Raw genomic sequence first — 19,759 nt, 5'->3', positions numbered from 1 at the left:
ATATAAAGTGATAGAAGTCTTCTCATCCCCATTATTTTTTAACAGTCTTATTTATAAACTTTGCATAATCCAAAATAAAATATTAAAGCTGCTTGATAGGCTCTTAGAAGTAACATTTTGGCAAGCTCTTCTGGCATGTTTACTGCATCTTGGGTTGTAGTTACAGTAAGTCAATATATGTTGTTTGTTGCTGTTTAGTTGCTAACTCATGTCCAACTCTTGTGACCCTAGAGAATGTAGCCCACCAGGCTCCTCTGTCCATGGGATTTCCCAGGCAAGTATACTGGAGTGGGTTGCCATTTCCTTCTCCAGGGGATCTTCCTGAACCAGGGATCGAATCTGCATCAGCCACATTGGCAGATGGGTTCCTTACCACTGAGTTACCAAGGAAACTCGATACATACTTCTAGATAAAATTTAAAGTCTACACTTAAACACTAGATGCTTAAAAGAACATCAGAGAATGGAATATTAAATAATACTCCACCAACATCTGATATTAACTGTTGACTGGGAATAATACAAGCATTTAGGTGTTATAAAAATCTGTCTTGAATTCTGTGAGCCTGGCAAGGAACAGTGGCAGGACATACTCCACTGGGGATATAGAGAAGTAGAGCGGATGGCTCTACTAAGGAGGGGAAACGTATGCTGAAGCTTGAAGGTAGAGTTGGGACAGAAAAAGATCTTGTAAACTGTGGGTTGTTATAATGTAAAGTGTGAGCAACAGGTCTTATAGTCTAATAATTTAGAATAAATGCAAGAGTAATTGATTTTTAAAAATTGAAGCTACTAATACATAGACTGTTAAGTAAAACCAAGTCCCTTTATAAGATGGATATATGTTAATAGTTCAACAAATCCATATTCAGTTTCCTAATGATGTTTTGATTCCAGCTACCTTTTTAGTTTGTTTTAAAGTTCTAATTTTTAAAGGCCTTAAGGTATTGTAAAATATATACCTGAATCCAGTGGACACAAAAGTAATGACTCCAGGAAAGTAGCCCCCCGTCACATATCCCAGCTGAAAGACTGCACTAGATTGAGAGCACTAGCATAACAAGTTCTCATGAAGCATTTGAATACTAAATATCAAGATTAGCTTTTGCATAATAACCCTCAGATGAAAACTTAGCACATCACTTGGCATTAGAAACATGGCTTGTCCTGTCAGCCGACCTAAGTCTCTTTAGGGGCCTTAGTAAAGTTTTACCTTGCTCAAAATCAAAACTTTTTATTCTTCTCATTACTAGGCTCTGATTGCTATTTAAAATGACCCCAGCAATAGAAAGATCACTGTTCTAGGAGTCGGGAGACGTGACGTCTAGGCCCACGTCTGCCATTAATGACTTATGATTGTGGCCAACATATCTGATTCCTCTGCATCTGAGTTTCCTCATATAAAATAAGACATTTGGATTTAGAAATTTTAAGCTAATTGCAGCTCCATCTTAAGCTACTCGGACCCCTAAAGTTTATACTCTCAAAGAAATTAGTAATATTCACACAGTAAAGTCACTTGGATGCATACACACTAACACACATATTCATACACACAAGAGAGTGAGAGACGCTAAGCATTCATAAATATATTGGTTTTACAACAATAAAAAATGTTACCTTTTATCCTGTGTATTATACACATAGGATAGGTACTATGGATATTTGAGAGGTATTACATTTGTTTAAATTTCAATTCTAAAATTGTTTATTTGTTAGAGCTTCTACAGATACACAGAAAATGAATGGCAATTTATTATTTAAATCATAAATAAAAGATGGCTTACTTCTCAAAGAATCATACAAGGTCATATTGTTCACAATAGTCTGGATATTCTTTAAAAAAAGGGATAACAGGGTCTTCTGGCATGGGAAAAACAAAAGGTGGCTCTGTGCCACAGTGGAGCGTAGAGTCCTCCTGGCTAATCCTGGCTAAATCCTGACTGGCACGCCTGCTGTAATGTATGTACTCACTGAACAATTGGCACCTGCGTATGGGAAACATGATTAAAGCAGGCACAAAATCCTATCACCATGATAAGCCCCAAGGAGTATTGTTGAGGGAGCTTAATCCACACAGAGAGATGATGAGGTAAGTGGAAGGGATCTTTTTTTTTAACTGTTAGATTTGCAGTGAATTGCATTTATGTCATATCAAACTCTAAAGGGTTTCAAATTCATAAAGAATTGAGTCAAAATTTCTCAAAAAATAAGTCATATACATCTTTAATACCTAAAAGCAATATAGTTTAAACTGGACCACGGTGCTAAAAGTTCCAAAAATGACTTTGAACAGAAGGAAAGCCATTTGCACATATCTAGCAGGAAAAAAAAAAAAAATTTTTTTGTGTGTTTTTTTAAAAAATCAATTTCAGTTTAATGTTTTAGGTCAACCCCAAAATAAAACATTGTATTAAAATGAGTTTAGTGGTGAGTTTTCCATAAATAAAGTGCTATTTGAGCCATCAAATGAAATACAGAAGCAGAAACGTATATTTCCCTTTGCAAGCTAAATAAATTCTAATGAATTTAGTTGAAAATTATTATAATGTCTACTCAAAATAGACCAGAGATTTAGTTTTCAGCCTTACTTTTACATTTGCGTTGAGTTTGGTTTCATAATTTTAAAAAGTAAAAATATTTTATTATGAGACAAAATCTCATTTTCCATAATTCAATTAATTGATTTTCATATGTACATTAATTTTTAAGAATTTTTAAAATTAAAACACAAAAACAACTACTGCCAGCAAATGAAAATAATCTCTAATAAATATCATAGATGTAGATTACTATTTACCAGTTTATTTGGTCTTCCATCTTCTCCCAACTGAGAAAGTAGCCACATAAAAACAGTCTTTTTATTGTGACAAACGCAATTCTTTTTACAATGAAAAATGACATCTGCACCATTAAACAAATACAAACTTTGACTAGACATATAGTGAAAGTGAACTCAAGAACTACAATATATTTTCTGAGAGAAAATACTGAAATCCCTCTTTCTCCAAATTTATTTTAATAATGACTGTTAAAGATATTATCTTACCTGCAATGTTGGCTGCAGGTATGATTTTACTAAATGATAATCCAGTACTATAACTTAGAAAAGGTAGCAAATTTTACGGTCTCTTTTGCTATTATTTGGCAATATCCAAATATTTGTTATACATATACATATATACATATGAATACATGCTCATATCTATTCTGCTGGATATATTTTTACTAAATATCATATTCAATTTCAAAATTTTGATTCAAGTAGATAACTTGAATTTTGGTCACCTATAATACAGACCAATACAAAAATAAAGAAATACATAAATATATAAAGAAAGCTGAGCACCAAAGAATTGATGCTTTTTTTTTTTTTATCTTGAAGACTCTATATTTAATTCTAAATATACATGGCTTGAACAAGATTTCCTTTGGGGGATGTAATTTTATTGCCTCATTATTTTTTTTTAATTTTATTTTTAAACTTTACAATATTGTATTGGTTTTGCCATACATCAACATGAATCTGCCACAGGTATACACGTGTTCCCCATCCTGAGCCCTCCCTCCTCCTCCCTCCCCGTACCATCCCTCTGAGTCATCCCAGTGCACCAGCCCCAAGCATCCAGTATCGTGCATCGAACCTGGACTGGTGACTCATTTCATACATGATAGTCTACATGTTTCAATGCCATTCTCCCAAATCTTCCCACCCTCTCCCTCTCCCACAGAGTCCATAAGACTGTTCTATACATCAGTGTCTCTTCTGCTGTCTCGTATACAGGGTTATTGTTACCATCTTTCTAAATTCCATATATATGTGTTAGTATACTGTATTGGTGTTTTTCTTTCTGGCTTACTTGACTCTGTATAATAGCTTTTGAACTGAGTTGCTGGAGAAGACCCTTGAGAGTCCCTTAGACTGCAAGGAGATCCAACTAGTAGTCCATCCTAAAGGAAATCAGTCCTGAATATTCATTGGAAGGACTGATTTTGAAGCTGAAACTCCCAACACTTTGGCCACCTGATATGAAGAACTGACTCATTTGAAAAGACCCTGATGCTGGGAAAGACTGAAGATGGGAGGAGAAGGGGACAACAGAAGATGAGATGGTTGGATGGCATCACCGACTCAACGGACATGAGTTTAAGTGAACTCTGGGAGCTGGTGATGGACAGGGAGGCCTGGCGTGCTTCAGTCCATGGGATCACAACGAGTCACACAACTGAGCGACTGAACTGAACTAAACTGATAATACAGACACATCATTTGTTACCTAAATTGGTATAACCACCTCATTTTCTCAAGGTCATTTTAGGGTCAATAGACATAATCACTTTTCACGGTGGCACTAATCAAATTAGTTCTGTAGAAAGAAAAGGTAAAATATTAAATCTATTTTTAAATATCTCAGCTATACAGCCTTGAAATTAGTGGATAAATAATAGATGAATAAGTACTAGACAACTGCCATTTAGCAGATGCAAGGAATCATTTTCATATTCCAGAACATTCAGTATCTAGAAAAATATAGTCAGCCATATCTGCTTAAGTATCAATCACCCCCATGATGTAATTATTTGCATCAAAAACATTCTAGGAGTTCCATGTTGGATCCCATATTCTCAGTTTATTGAATTCTGTTCACTTTTTCAGCTCATATAGTATTAAATAATCTTTATTCAAAATAAAGTTCCTCTGGAGGTTAAAAAAAGGTACTATGAAAGGGTGATATGCATTCATATAGGAATATACAAAGAGCTTGTAGCCAATAAAGAATATAAAAAATCTAAACTCATTGATCACCTTGAAATGAATTTGAGAAATCACTCCAAACAATAAAAATTCCACAACGCACACTAATGTTACTTTCTTTATTATAAAGTGTTAAGGTGAGATGTACATGATATTTGAATTATAGGCCATCCCATGATAGTTTCCACATGATCCTGGGTTGGAACTTGAGACTGTTCATAGATCCTGACATACACAGATAAAAGTAGTCTAACCCACCATAAGAGGAAGGAAGACTTTTTGGACATTTGGAAATTCAATTTATAACTCCCAAATTAATAATCCGGTTGTAGACAAGAATCTAAAATCTGTATATGGCATAACACTAGCTTTTTAGAATGAAGATAACTCATTACAGAAACTTTTTAGGACAACAGCAATAATAAAGGTATCTCAAACATCCAGGCAAATGTGAGTTAGAGTATGGTTATAACTTCTTTTTCAAATAAAACGTTTCTAAGCCATTTCCAATAGTATCATAGCTGAAACTCAGAATAATAAAAATGTATATGTATGTGTGTATACAATTTTTTCCTAAACTCTTTGACATTGCTGTATAGGCAACCTATTAAAACTTGATCTCCTAATATCCTTTATGAAAAGAAAAATTAATTTCTTTGCAAAGGAAAAAATAATCCCACTCTACTAATTGTCTTCACATGTGGATAAATTATAAGTCAGATGTTACAATAAAAGAAATAATCATCCCTTAATATTATTATCAGAAAGAAGCAATAAGAAAAGGACCTTCACTATCTCAGTGAACTCTGGCCAGTGATTCAGAAAATTGTTCCAAGAGTAGTTCTTTGTCTGACCAAGGTATTCTGTCAAAAGTAAAAGTACCCAAATCACATAGACTTGTTGCTGTTACCTAAGAACTATCTTCACAAATCAGGCATGGAAGCCACTTGGGATTAGGCCATTTGGAAGAGTGTGGAAATGGACCTCCTGTCCTCTCAAAAGGTCCAGGTTACTCCACGGCCAGGAGACAAATGCCTGATTGGCCCCATGTAACAGTGCAATCACTCCTACTGATTCTTTAACAACTGGCAAGAGGTCCCTGCTGTGTAATGAGATTATGGAACACATGATAGATTAGTGACCTTTCAAATTAGGACAAGCAACAGAAACTCACAACAAATTCCTCCTTATATTGGAGAGGCTGTGTTAATGGTGTCAGTCATTTGACTAAAATAGCTGAAGCACAGATGGAAATACCAATGGATAAAGCTTCATTCTTCAGTGTTCCAGGGCTAAGACTAAGAATTCACCTCTGGCTTGGATATTATGAAAGCTTTTGATAATTTTAGTCAACAACTACATAAAAAGCATTTTCCTATTTGGATTTATATTTTTATTTGGAACTATTTTTGAAAAAATCAATCAAAATAGCTTTTTAGATTCATTGGCCAATCGGTGAAGGCATATTGGTAACAATGGGTTTTGCACATAAAAGAAACCTTTATCTCTTTCATTCTTGGGTCCTGTCTTAATTATTTAAACTGTTCTATCAGCATATAAGGGGGTTTTGGAGATGAGCAAAATGGTAGGTTTGACCTGGGGTTACATCTGGGATAGCTACACAGATTCAATCTTGGAAGTTTTCAATCCATTTAGATCAATTTCCTCATCTTTAAGATGAATATTATATGGTCACCCACTCATTGAATAATTGTGAAGAGAAAATTAATCTATGCAGAACTCAGCACAATGGCTAGCACCTAATACTATGATAAGCTCTCAGTACTTTTAATTATTGCTTTTTATTTATTCTTGTAAAATGCTGTTACAATGAGGTGAACTATTTTTCTTAATGAATATTTTTTCTATTACTAAATTGCTCAGTTTATTGGAAAAAGCATAATTTATTCAAACAAGCATAGTTAATTGACTTAGGCAAACATCATAAGTCATAGAGGACTTACTCTTCATGTGGATCCTCTACAAAAGAGAACTTTTTTTATTGAGGAGAAAGATAAGTAATTAGGGAGGAATACTGATACATAAATGTGTCAACAGAATATCCGTTTCTTAAAGTGTATGTGTTGGGTAATGGATTTGGATTTACACATATCTAGCAGTATTCTCCTTCTCTGCCTCCCTTCAACCAACTACTCTTTAAGGTTAAGAATGAAGTCCAAGGTTTGAGACTACAGATAATTGGTCTGTATGGAATATAGTGGCTAGACTAGCTGCTGCTGCTGCGAAGTCGCTTCAGTCGTGTCCGACTCTGTGCAACCCCAGAGACGGCAGCTCACCAGGCTCTGCCGTCCCTGGGATTCTCCAGGCAAGAACACTGGAGTGGGTTGGCTAGACTAGCACTATGCCCTAAATAGCTGAACAATTCAAACCAAAACCCAGTCAATATTAATCCTAAAACCCCAGTGTCATTACTGCTGTTGTTTAGTCGCCCAGTCATGTCTGACTCTTTGCGACCCCATGGACTGCAGCACACCAAGCCTCCCTATCTCCCAGAGTTTGCCCAAGTTCACGTTCATTGCATCAGTGATGCTATTCAGCCATCTCATCCTCCAATGCCCTCTTCTCCTTTTACCCTTGATCTTTCCCAGCACCAGGGACTTTTCCAATGAGTCATCTGTTCACATCAGATGATCAAAATATGCAGCTTCAGCTTCAGCATCAGTCCTTCCAGTGAATATTCAGGGTTGGTCTCCTTTAAGGTTGACTGGTTTGATCTCTTTGCTGTCTAAGGGACTTTCAGGAGTCTTCTCCAGCACCACAGTTTGAAGGTATAAATTCTTTGGTGTTCTGCCTTCTTTATGGTCCAGCTCTCGAAACGGATGAGACCACTGGGAAGACCATAGCCTTATACAGACCTTTGTCGGCAGAGAAATGTCTCTGCTTTTCAACACGCTATCTAGGTTTCTCATCACTTTACCGCCAAGAAGCAGTTGTCTTCTGATTTCAAGGCTGCAGTCACCATCCGCAGTGATTTGGGAACCCAAGAAGGGGAAATCTGTCTCTACTTCTACTATTTGCCATGCAGTAATGGGGGCAGATGCTACAATCTTAGTTTTTTTAATAGTTAGTCTTAAACTGGTTCTTTCACTCTTCTCCTTCACCCTTCTCAGGAGGCTCTTCAATTCCTTTTCACTTTCTGCCATTAGAGTGGGATCATCTGCATATCTGAGGTTGTTGATGTTTCTCCCGCCCGGCATTTCTCATGATGTGCTCAGCATATAGGTTAAATAAACAGGGTGACAGCAGACAGCCCTGTTGTACTCCTTTCTCAATTTTGAACCAATCAGTTGTTCCAATACAGGGTTCTAACTGTTGCTTTTTGACCTGCATACAGGTTTCTCAGGAGACAGGTAAGATGGCCTGGTATTCCCATCGCTCTAAGAACTTTCCACAGTTTGTCATAATCTACACAAAGGCTCAAGCCCAATATATGAACTTATTCAGAGTCTTAGAACAGACTAATGTATTACAAACATTTTATTAATGTTACTCAAATATGGTTTTCAAAATAGTCTAAATTTATTAAAGTAAATGGGTAATTTACATTAAGATTTTTCCTAATTACTACTATAAATTACGGGCTATGAGGAAACTGTTGCCAATTTTGGAATTCTCAAAGTACAGATACAAAACTCTCCAAAAAGAATTTTACATATGTATTTTATTTTATCCCCATCACTTGTTTCATTTTGTTCTGAATGTTGTCCTGGGAAAACCAAATCCCTTTGTTAGAACTAGAGGGTAAACTCTGTAATGTAGATTCTATTCTAACATCAGATTTACTTGTTCAAAATGAACAATTATAGTACCTTGAAACCCACCCCAAAAGAAAAAAATTTGCTGTGCAGATAAACTCTAGTTGCAAATTTATTGTATCCTGCTGAATCTACAAACTCTGATGCATGTTTTCTGATGTGGGTGGAAGAGGCCATGGGACATTCCCTCCATCCTTCTCCTTACCTGTACTACACAGGATAAAGCATCATCAGGGCAGAGCAGCACCTTGACGTTCTACAGAGGATGGGAAGCTGACAATCATACTGAAAGTCATACTAGCTTTCTTCAGGAGATTCAGAAGAAACATCACAACCCTGAATATGACAAACCTGCCTCGACGTTGTCACAGGCACACACCCCAGTACACACTGTGGGACCCAGCAGGGAACAGGCGTGTGGCATACAGCCACATCAAAGTCCTGGGACAGAGGAATAACTCATACACACACACTGTGATGACAGCCCTCTCATCTTCATGCTGAGGCAGAAGAGAACTGATTCCTACAGGCTATTTACAAAGTCTATTCTTTGGCCATCAAGTACAAGCTTTGGAACACAAATAAAGATACATGGTAAATCATGCTAAGCCTCAGGTGCATACACAGTTGTTAACTGTACTGTACTACTACAGTTCATGACAACAACATATGCATACCAAATCCTATGTGGCTCTTGTCTTTTGAATCTGACTAAGAGGGCACTGAAATGATTTACTGTGTCTTACATGGAAAATACTATACAATTGTAGCAGGTGAAACACATCTAACACAGATTTCACAGGATGGGAGTTAATTAAAGCAGATACTCAGACTCATTTTAATAAGCCAATAGGATGGATGGTTCTAACGGTATCTCTAAATTACTGAATATAAAGTATCTGTACTTGTTCTAGTTTTTTTTTCCTTCCTGATTTTCATTTTAGAATACTGGTTTTCAGCTCTGTTGCCACCTCTCTGTGCAATGATTACAATGAGACAATGCTATAAAATAAGAGAGGAGGGCATCTTGGCACCACACCCTCTCAAATCAGGGCAAATATTTAGAACACTTAGGAAAAGGAGTCTTTAGGGATACACATTTTATGAAAAGAGAACTGAAATCCTGACACAGAAAATACCAAACTTCTCATACATAGTTCTCATAATTTTTGCTTTTTTAAAGCTTTCAATAATTTTTTACAAGTTAGAACACCGTCACCTAAACTGCTTCAATTTGCCAGAGATATCTGTTGCTAAAGAGCAGCACGACAATAAATGATTACATTAAAATACTTATATAAAGGTGTCACTTCCTAGAACTTGGTGAAACATTATAGAATGGTCCACGTTTCATTTTTAACTTCTTCAAACTTGCAAAATCCACACAGATCCTAACACTTATTTCTGTCTTCATAATTGTACTTCGAAAATACTCCCTTACTTCTTCTTCTTCAAACCTTAAGTGTTCTTTGAAGTAGCAGTAACTATTACGGTCCTTATTTTATGGATAGAAAGTCCAAGGCAGCTAGCGGTAAAATAATTGGCCATGAGTCACTCCGCCTGCCAGTGAAGATGGACAAAGACCAAGGGCAGAAACCTGTAGACAGACCAGGTAAGCGGGGACAAAGGAAAAAGTCATGAATTTCAAATTCAAAGATCTGAAAATACAACAGGACCTAGCTACGCAGAGAGAACTCAAAAGTATGCCAATACACAAAGCAGGCTAATGCACAACAGCTATAATAATAACCAAATAAGAAAAGACATTTTCAGCTAAGATGCAAAATCTTAGAAATTCCTGGATAAGTGTTCTAGATAGTTACAGTCCTGAGTTAATCATATCAGTATCTCTTAAAGTTAAGGTAGAGACTGATAATTCGGATAATTTATAAAAATGTTCTCCATGTTTATTTATTGGAATTTACTCCTGACTACAGAAATAATGTATAAATATAAATATATATGGGGTAAGGCCTTCATAAATAAGTGACTAGAGATATATAAGAGAGGGACACAGTAAAATTCCCCAAAGAAAATGGATTCCAAAATGCAAACCCAGAACTGACCAAGGCTCAGAGCATCAGGACACAACAGAGAGAGTTCACTCACAAAGTTTGTAGCTGTGAGCTACCATCAATGTCTCAACAGTTTCTTAGTCTTTAATGTAACTTGAAATTATATGGCTGAAGTTGCTCCATCTGATTGCCTGTGTTCCTTCATACTGAAGTATTCGTTGAAATCCAAGGCTTAGGGCTGTTGCTCATCCACTCATATGGCTTAGTGTTTTAAAAAAATCATACTGATCTCTTGCTCTCCTCCAGGCTCTTACAGAATTCATTTTTGGCAATGTACAATATGATAATTATTATAACATAGGTTATACATAATATTCATAATATTTCTCCAAATGGCTTATTTTTCAATAGAAATGTCTGCTCAACCAGATTATAAACTCAAAGGAAGGGTATCAAGCATTGACTTTCAGTTTAGTTAATACCACAGCCGTTATTGCAGGACTATACACCTAGCAAACCATTGAATTAAAGGAGGTTTCCTGTGCATAAGGAAGAAACATCTAAATTAAGCTGAGTTAAACAAGCTGATTCTTAGAAATTGAAGCTCGTTAAGTAAATGTTAGAAATCAAGGTCTTTGTCTTAATGAGCACAAACACAAATTAGTGGGTAGAAGATGATAGTTGTCTATGAGCTACCAGGAGGCAAAAAAAAACAGGTCTGGTAGCTAAGCATAAGCTTACCCTCTAGATTTAGGTATATCATTAACTAGAACATTTCTTACTGTCTCCTTCCCTGGTGGCTCAGTGGTAAAGAATCTGCCTGAAATGCAGGAGACATGGGTTCAATCTTTGGGTCGAGAAGACCTCCTGGAGAAGGAAATGACAACCCCCTCAAGTATTCTTGCCTTGAAAATCCCATGGACAGAGAAGGCTGGTGGGCTACAGTCTATGGGGTCACAAGAGTTAGACATGACTTAATGACTAAACCACCACCACCACCAGCTTTAAAAAATCCACCCTCCCTGAAAGGTTGGAAGACATTAATGGATTTCAAAGAAAAGAAATGCCCTATCATATTTACTTGGTCTCAAGTATATAAAAGATTTTTTTCTATCAAAAAATTGTTTCATTTGGTAGCAATCCCAACTCTGACTTTTCAAAGTCAAAGGAAATTGAGATGGTAAATTTATTTGCTGTGATGAATCTGGTCAGTGCCAACTAAGATAAAAATAGTGATTTTGTTTTTGCTACTACAGAATGCAAGCAGGAAAGAAACACAACTGTAGGCTCATTTATAATTTAGCATGTTCTAACAAATGCAGATTAAAGATCTTAATACTATTTCAATATGCAATCACTTGTCTCTTTAGAAACTTTATCAAGAAGGAAAAAGAAACCTCAAACACTTCGTAAAAGAGTACATGAAGAACGGTCTTCTATAGAACAATTACTGAGAATATCACACTAACAAAGTTCCTCAAAAGAATAATTAGAACTCAAATTATGCAAGTAGGATCAGCTTTTTATGCCAGCTTAATTTAACACGCCTAAACCACATCAAGATACCTGTTTACGCTTTTGTTGTTGTTCCATTCATCTTTGTGGATTTTCAAAGTCCAGTACACTGTCTGTGTAAACTGAAATAAACCTCTACACAAACATGCCACAAGATGTAATGAAAGCAAAATGAATAGAAAGAGAAGTCCTGCTTAGAAGCATATCTCAGAGAGTCAGGAAAAATATCCTCTTTACATATTATTTCCAGGGATTAGAGTGGGCATTTTGGAAACCGTGATCAACTGATGAAAGAGAGGAAGTAACATTGGGGGGGAAAATCTGGAGGATATCTTAGCAGAGGATGAAACTATAGATAGCTTAGAAGCTTTGCTAGAGACACAGGAATAGCTTAGCATAGAATAACTTAGCATCTGGTTTGCATGAGAGAAATGGTTCAAAATATGTCACTTCTTGATTAGTGGGGAAAAGGTCCATCATTTCTCCATCACCATCTCTATATGAAGCTTCTGAGTCTCCAGTTGCTAATCTACAAAACTGGGATAACAGTACTCTGATAGGAGTTACTGTGAAGATTAAATGATATGGTGTTATGTGAAGCATTCCAGGTTCTAGATGTAGAATAAGAATACAATGGGAGAAAAATGCTTTCTCTTCTCTTGTATCATTACTATTGCCATTTAGACTTAAAATAAACAAATGTAATAGCCAAGAAGCAATTTAACATATCTAACTGAAATCAGAGATTCTTCTTTCTAAAGGAACTCAGCTTGCTGACCACATTCTAAAGCAATGGTTCTAAACTCCAGCACACATCGGAGAAGGAAATGGCAACCCACTCCAGTGTTCTTGCCTGGAGAATCCCAGGGACGGGGGAGCCTGGTGGGCTGCCGTCTATGGGGTCGCACAGAGTCGGACACAACTGAAGCGACTTAGCAGCAGCAGCAGCATGAGTAAGTGCCTACTTCAACTGTGAATTAATGATGGCTTAAAATATTACATTTCTGCAAATAAAACTCAACACTGAGAGCTGCTCAAGAGCAGGAATACCTTGTTTTATTCTTGGGATCCCCAGTTCTTAGTATGGCTTCTGATTTAGAGCAAGTGGAGGTTAATAAATGTATAAATGAATTTAAAAAATAAATAAATAAATAAACTCCAGCACACATCAAAAAAAGTGGGACACCTATCAAAACTCACCAAAAATGACTGAGCAGACCTAAAGTGGATCCTAAGGATTTTATTCTTTTAGTAGGCAACCCAGGTAATTCTGGCGGTTGTGGTCAGCAGACAGCACTTTACTCTAAAAAGGACATTTTAGGATTAATTTTCTAGTTATTGCATATGCAATTAGCAGTGGAAAAAAAATAAGTATCATGAAGGTGAGTCCAAAGAGATGGAAACGAGTGACAGATATAGAAAGAAAATCATAGAATATCAAGTTGCAAGGATTTTTCCATCCAGTAAAAATATTTCCATCATCTCTGACAGATGGTCATTTTAAATACCTTCACTGATGGGGAACTGCTGTCTTCCAGCAACACACACTGTTTTGGATTATAAACTAATGTAAAATAAAGGGTAAATCATAAGTTTTTGGAGAATTGTAGAAATGGGGTATTATTCTGGGAGAATTATACATTGAAGCCTTTCTAGTCCTGGTTGAACAAGATCAGGCACTAACTGAAATCAAAACGAATTTGACTGCCAGACAACTGCCAGATCCAACACCCAAACACTGGCTCTGCTACCTGATTCCACTAAAAAAGTCATACTTGCTGTGGCTGCTATAAAAATAAACCTTCCACTAGATCTGTCACTCATGTTTCAATGGTAGTATTTCAAATGGCAGTATTTCAATCAGACATCTGGCACTACTTTCATCTCTCCATTTAGGCCGTGGCAAGTAAACAGCAATAAAATTATATAAAATCAAAATAATGTTGCAGTCAATGCTCATGCTGCTGCTAAGTCACTTCAGTCGTGTCCGACTCTGTGTGACCCCATAGACGGCAGCCCACCAGGCTCCCCTGTCCCTGGGATTCTCCAGGCAAGAACACTGGAGTGGGTTGCCATTTCCTTCTCCAATGCATGAAAGTGAAAAGTGAAAGTGAAGTCGCTCAGTCGTGTCCAACCCTCAGCGACCCCATGAACTGCAGCCCACCAGGCTCCTCCATCCATGGGATTTTCCAGGCAAGAGTACTGGAGTGGGGTGCCATTGCCTTCTCCTTGCAATGCTCATAAATATTCTCAAATAATAGTCCAGGTCAAAACTGTTTAAATGAATATAAGGTATATACAAAGCCATTTTATCTTACTATTCTGTTAAAAACAACAGTACATATTTATATTTTAACTTCATCTTTATATTCATTTCACCAAACAAGGAAAATAATTATAAAGCCATTTAATTATTTACTTGTTTTAGAAGAACTCACCAAACCTAGTGGCTTCAGATGGCTCTGCCATATGTGATTGATGTCTGGGCATTTCCATTATCATTTATGCAAATTATCTAAGGCTCCTGCAGCCTCTTTCAGGGCAAATCCATTGTCATGTCATTGACACAGAATTGAAATGTGTGGGATGTTGCACACGAATATGGTCTTGGATTCTTTTCATCTAATCTGCCAAAATATTATCTGGGATAAGCAATTTTTAGAGTTGGTTGGGATTTAGAACAGGCTAAACACTCACCCAGATACATGACACAAGTGTCAATGCTTCCTTTTCGTTCAGGATACCAGGTGAGAATTCCAGCATGTCCATATCCTCTTCTCCACTGAACCTCACTAGAACATCAATCCCAAATCTGTGCCTTAGCTAATATTTACTGATATTTGTGTGAAATAATTGGGCCTTAAGGAAATTATTTTGATGGAGCATTAAATGAAAAAGTTTCTATGAATTCTTTGGCAACAACACTATCTGATTTATTTTCTTTGGACACTAAGGAGCAGCCAATAATAAATACATCTGTCTCTCTCAAAAGTATCTTTGTGTACAAGCTTGAGAAAAAGCTATCACTGACATCCAGGAACTGGACTGTTCCTATCAGCTTGACTTTGGTGTTCTGCTGTTGAACATAAATGATTTCACAGAGCATCCCATCATCAGACCAGGCCACTATGTGACCATGATGGAGAGGGACAACAATGACACCACTCTCTTATCATGTCTAAACACAGACAAAACATGAATACTGTCCAAGCCGCAAAATTCCAGACTTCTGAGAGTCTGCCACTTCTTTACTGATTCAGCTTTAGTCTGCTCTCCTAGAGCTCAGATTTACTGGGATACACAATCATAAAACTGCCCCTGCTTCGAGAACACCCAACCCAGAGTGAGTCCTCATTTTCTTGGACCCTCCTCCAGATCACTCATTCAAAGCCCAAATCTAATGCGTCATTTCACACTCAGTTCCCCACTGAACATCCATCCTCAGTGCAATGGGCTGTAATCCCAACACACCTAACCACGCGTGTGCTCCTGGTGGGCTTTGCAGGAGAGCATCGACAAACTCAATGACTGAAGTCAGAACATTCTTAACAAAAGCTAAAAGAATTTCTATCTTCCAGATACTCACTAAAATTCTAATACAAAATAAACTCCTTGAGTTTATTTTCTCACATGGTGGGTTTTATGGCAAAGGACCCTTTAGTTTTGACCCTCAGAAGAGTTACTTTTGTGAGGCGTAGAATAAACCAGTGGATTGTGCTCATCTGTTAAATATTTATTTCAGGAAGAGGCATATTTCCAAAAATTAAGATTCAACATATTAGATCAACACCCAGGCCACAATGAGCCTGGTGGTCCGTAATCCTGGATGCTGTATGGAATCCTATAGAGGATTCAATAGAAACCTCTAGTAGAAAGCAGACAATTGAATTAAAAGTGATATATGGCATTGACTTTGCTCCAGTTCTTGCTTTTTTTCAGATTTCATCCTTATTAGGGATGCTTATCTCTTGATTATTATTTCCTCATCAAAGCACATTCAATGGTCTGTTGAATTTAGCAGGAGAGAGGGATGTCCAGTGTTTTCTGGCTTGGACAATTTAAAAGTTTCTAAATATGAAATTAAAGTTGCCTGCTGGGCAAAAGATGTGAAGCAGGACTCTGAAGACCTAGGGTACATTTCTGTAAATCTCAATAATTTGTATGAAATCAAAAGTTTCCAATTTTAACATATAACTTGTGACATTTTAAAAAATGAGTATGAGCCTTTGCAAAGTACCAATAGTATATTATGCCTCTCTAAAATAATCTTTATAGTCTCTATATATAGACTTTCTTTCTACATGCTTTATTCCAATAAATAATTTCCACTTAAGGGAATAGCAACAACACTAAAAATTACTGTCAACAATATATTAAATACCGCTCAAACAATACTATACACATTATTTTTAACCCTCACAAAATACCAAAAAGTATTCACGATTATTCACATCTTACAAATGAGGACCTGGATCAGAGAAATTAAGCGATGGGCTCCAAATATAACATGAAAGGATAGAATTAAGATTCCAACCCACTTATGTCTGATTTACCAAACTGAAGGATGTTTATGCGTGTGTATGTGTATGTGTATTCTTTTTAGATGAAATTACCTTTAATACTCAAAATTCACTATCTTAACAGCTCATTTAATATATGCCTATTAATGTATGTACAAACACACACATATTCAAAGCTTGCTATCAGCTGCTATCATTTTGACTGCAAGTGTGGAAGAGAATTTATTCTTAAAGTAAATATGTTTGAGAAAATGGAGCTTTAAAAATATTATAGTTATCACATAGGACGATTTTGTCTCCTTTTCCCCCTCAAACACTTTAAGATGGCTTTGGTTGTGTGAATTTAGCATTATCACTCAGAGCTTAAAATCTCCTTGAGATACATTCTCCAACCCTTTAATAGTTCTGAGTATATTGTTTCTAATATAGGCCAGGCCCTTCAGAGAGAAATTAAGAGGATTTTGGAATGATATTGTGAATTCAAGCCAAAATTCCCTTTTTCCTTTTCCCTCTCTCTAGCTCTCTTTCTCTTTTCTAATTGTTTTCTTTTAATGTTGATCAATTAGCTAACACTATAAAAATGACCTCAAGGGTTGGGGTATCCAGAATTCTTAAGTACAAAAGGATATTCTACCAATGTTCCTGCCTGCCCTGAATTATCTTTTTGCTTTTATCAGATTGCATCATTATCTTCATGCAATTATCTAAAAATTATCATAGGTGAGCATGCTTATTTTTATCAAATTACATGGCATTGTACAAATATACTAACCCCTTGTTTGCTTATACAGTGATCTTTTGATATCAGAGGTTTTGAATTTTTGTAGATTATGACACATTTAGTACATCATGGATCTATCACTTCAAACACCATGCAATTTCCACATTATTAAAATAAAAACATATTCATTTCTTCAAGATATCTATTTTTTTTAATCTGCTCATTCAAAACCCTAAACCATCTAGCACTGGAATCCATTTACATTAGAATCACAGATCCGGCCCATATTATTGACTCAGGAAATAAAGGATTTTAGGAGACTATTTAAAAGGCATCTCTTTCAGAGGTGGAGCTCAAAGAGCTCTGTGAGGCTGCAACAGTTTACCAGGAGTCAGGCCATAAAGAAAGAAGTGCTGGCACTGGGTGGGGCCGAATAGTTTGCATCTTTTCCCACTGTTTCTCACTGGTATCATTTCCATGATAATCACAGATGTGGGAATGTATGCCAGGGCAAGAAATCCTACATATTGCTCTGTGTGCCCACCACCCCCTCCCCCATAACATTGTTAGCTGTTTACCTTAATCAATGAAAGAGCTATCACATTAATGTCTGGGAAAACTGCAGAGGAGCTAAGCAAACCAAAGAAATATCATGGTGGGGATCAAATTTCTCCTGTCACAACAGTGTTTTCTCCTTAGGAAGAATACACCTAGCACAGAACCAAAAGGCATCGCTGTCCAGCCATCTCAAGATCACCACGGAGCAAACACATCTGGCCCCAAATCTTCCTTCTGCTCCACACTGCTTAACCCATTCCTTTCTAAAGAACTCACCCATTCTAAAAATAAAATGACTCTCTCTGTACCCAGTTACTACCAGAAGCATCTGTCTGTGGCCACAGTTCTCAGTAATCCATATGCAGAACACACCTTGACTCTGTGCTTCTCTCACCATGCTCCAGTCAACCTATCCATTATGAACCCCAGTTCTTTTCCTATTCTCAAAAAGCAGCAGCTTGCACCTGCCTCTTTAAAATGCAATGCTTGGCACAGTTATAGTCTCTAGTTACTCATAACGCTCCACGGTTTCTACAGCCTCACTAATATTACACACTTACACACACACACACAACCACACCTCTATACGGCAGCAATTTACCTTTTTGGGTTTTTTCCTTCGCTGACTACTGCCATTGAACTTCTCTCCACTGTCGCTTTTCTGAGCTGCATCTTCGTTCATCATTTTGAACAGTTTGGAAAGAAAATAGCTCTGCCATTAAACCCTGCCGCCGGTACAGACCACTAGCGAGTATGCACTTACTGGAGGAAAGCAGGCAGAAGACGAGGGGTGGGGAAGGGGCGCGCACTGGGAGGGTGAGGACGGTGACGTTGCCATGGCAGCAGCTGCCACAACTGTTTATCTGACTGCATTGTTAAATCTGATTCAACCAATTACCATCAGGGACCGGTTACAATGAAGAAAGCCTTCAGAAAAGAAAAAAAACAAAAAACAAAAAAACGCCAGGGACTCGAATGATTGGGGACTCTGCTGGTTGGTTTTTGACACACCCGCAATTCGATCGGCTTTCCACCCACACACAAAACCTGCACTTAATTTTCTTCCTACAGGTACTTCAACACCGAGCAGACACAATGTGTAACCAGAAAACTGTAACATCCTGAATGCATCTCTGAACCTGAAGAGGTACATTTTAGCTGGTGAAGAGGCTACTCGATGAGCAGGGTTAGCCATTAATATTCTAAAGGAAATGTAAGCTACATTTTTAAGATGTTATTCATTTGACTCCAGATGATAATCTTTCAAAACTCAGCTCAAAGATGATTTCTGTTATAAAGCCTTGAGAGCAGGCTCCCCAGCAACCAGGTAACACAGACCACTCCCTCTTCCGAGCCTCCTCCTTCCACTGAACTGTTCTGACATAGCACCTGTAACAGCTTACCCAACTGTTTGCCCAGCTATCTATTTTTGACAGGCCAGGAGCTTCTTATGGCCAGAGATATATATATATATATTGTGTGTGTGTGTGTAACACAAACATAAGAAAGCTGTAGAGTTGAAACATTTTATAACTGATCTTAAAAGTCTTCTTAACCTAATTCTCTCTACTAACAGATGAACAAAACATAACTCCTGCTCTCCAGGAGTTTATAAAGTTCCAGAATTCTTCTCGATAAGAAAAGAAATCAGCGTTTGTTTTTATAACAAACAACAACAACAAAAAAACCAACTTCACCTATTGGATTGTGGTGGCCATTTGTATATTGAGGTGGTCACAATTTGTTGTACATTGTGGGTACAACCAGAGCCCAACATGTTTTGTACAAACACACACATGCACATACTTAACACTCATCTCTATTCCTAGAAAACAAACTCAAAGGATAACACAAAGAATCCTTAAATGTAAAAATAGAGTAAAGGGTTAAATCAATGA

The 19,759-nt window shown here is 37.1% G+C and overlaps 1 protein-coding gene across 7 annotated transcripts in view; it reads right to left on the bottom strand.

Moving 5' to 3' along the window:
* Positions 1-19,759, bottom strand: part of ANK2 (ankyrin 2) — a 584,595-nt gene that overhangs the window by 344,607 nt on the left and 220,229 nt on the right. For 6 of the 7 annotated variants that reach the window (XM_086407151.1, XM_086407166.1, XM_086407160.1 and 3 more), the window contains exon 1: positions 18,463-18,638. The exons of the other annotated variant lie outside the window; for it this stretch is intronic. In XM_086407151.1, the coding sequence (XP_086263277.1) occupies positions 18,463-18,546 (84 nt within the window). In that variant the 5' untranslated portion in view covers positions 18,547-18,638. Of the gene's footprint in view, positions 1-18,462; positions 18,639-19,759 lie in introns of those variants that run through there. 7 annotated transcript variants of the gene reach the window in all.

Source organism: Bos grunniens, chromosome 6 (assembly GCF_055505025.1).
Source record: "Bos grunniens cultivar Pamir isolate PY7600 chromosome 6, Bosgru_T2T1.0, whole genome shotgun sequence".
Taxonomy (NCBI): domain Eukaryota; kingdom Metazoa; phylum Chordata; class Mammalia; order Artiodactyla; family Bovidae; genus Bos; species Bos grunniens.
This window is presented reverse-complemented; position numbering and strand designations above follow the sequence as displayed.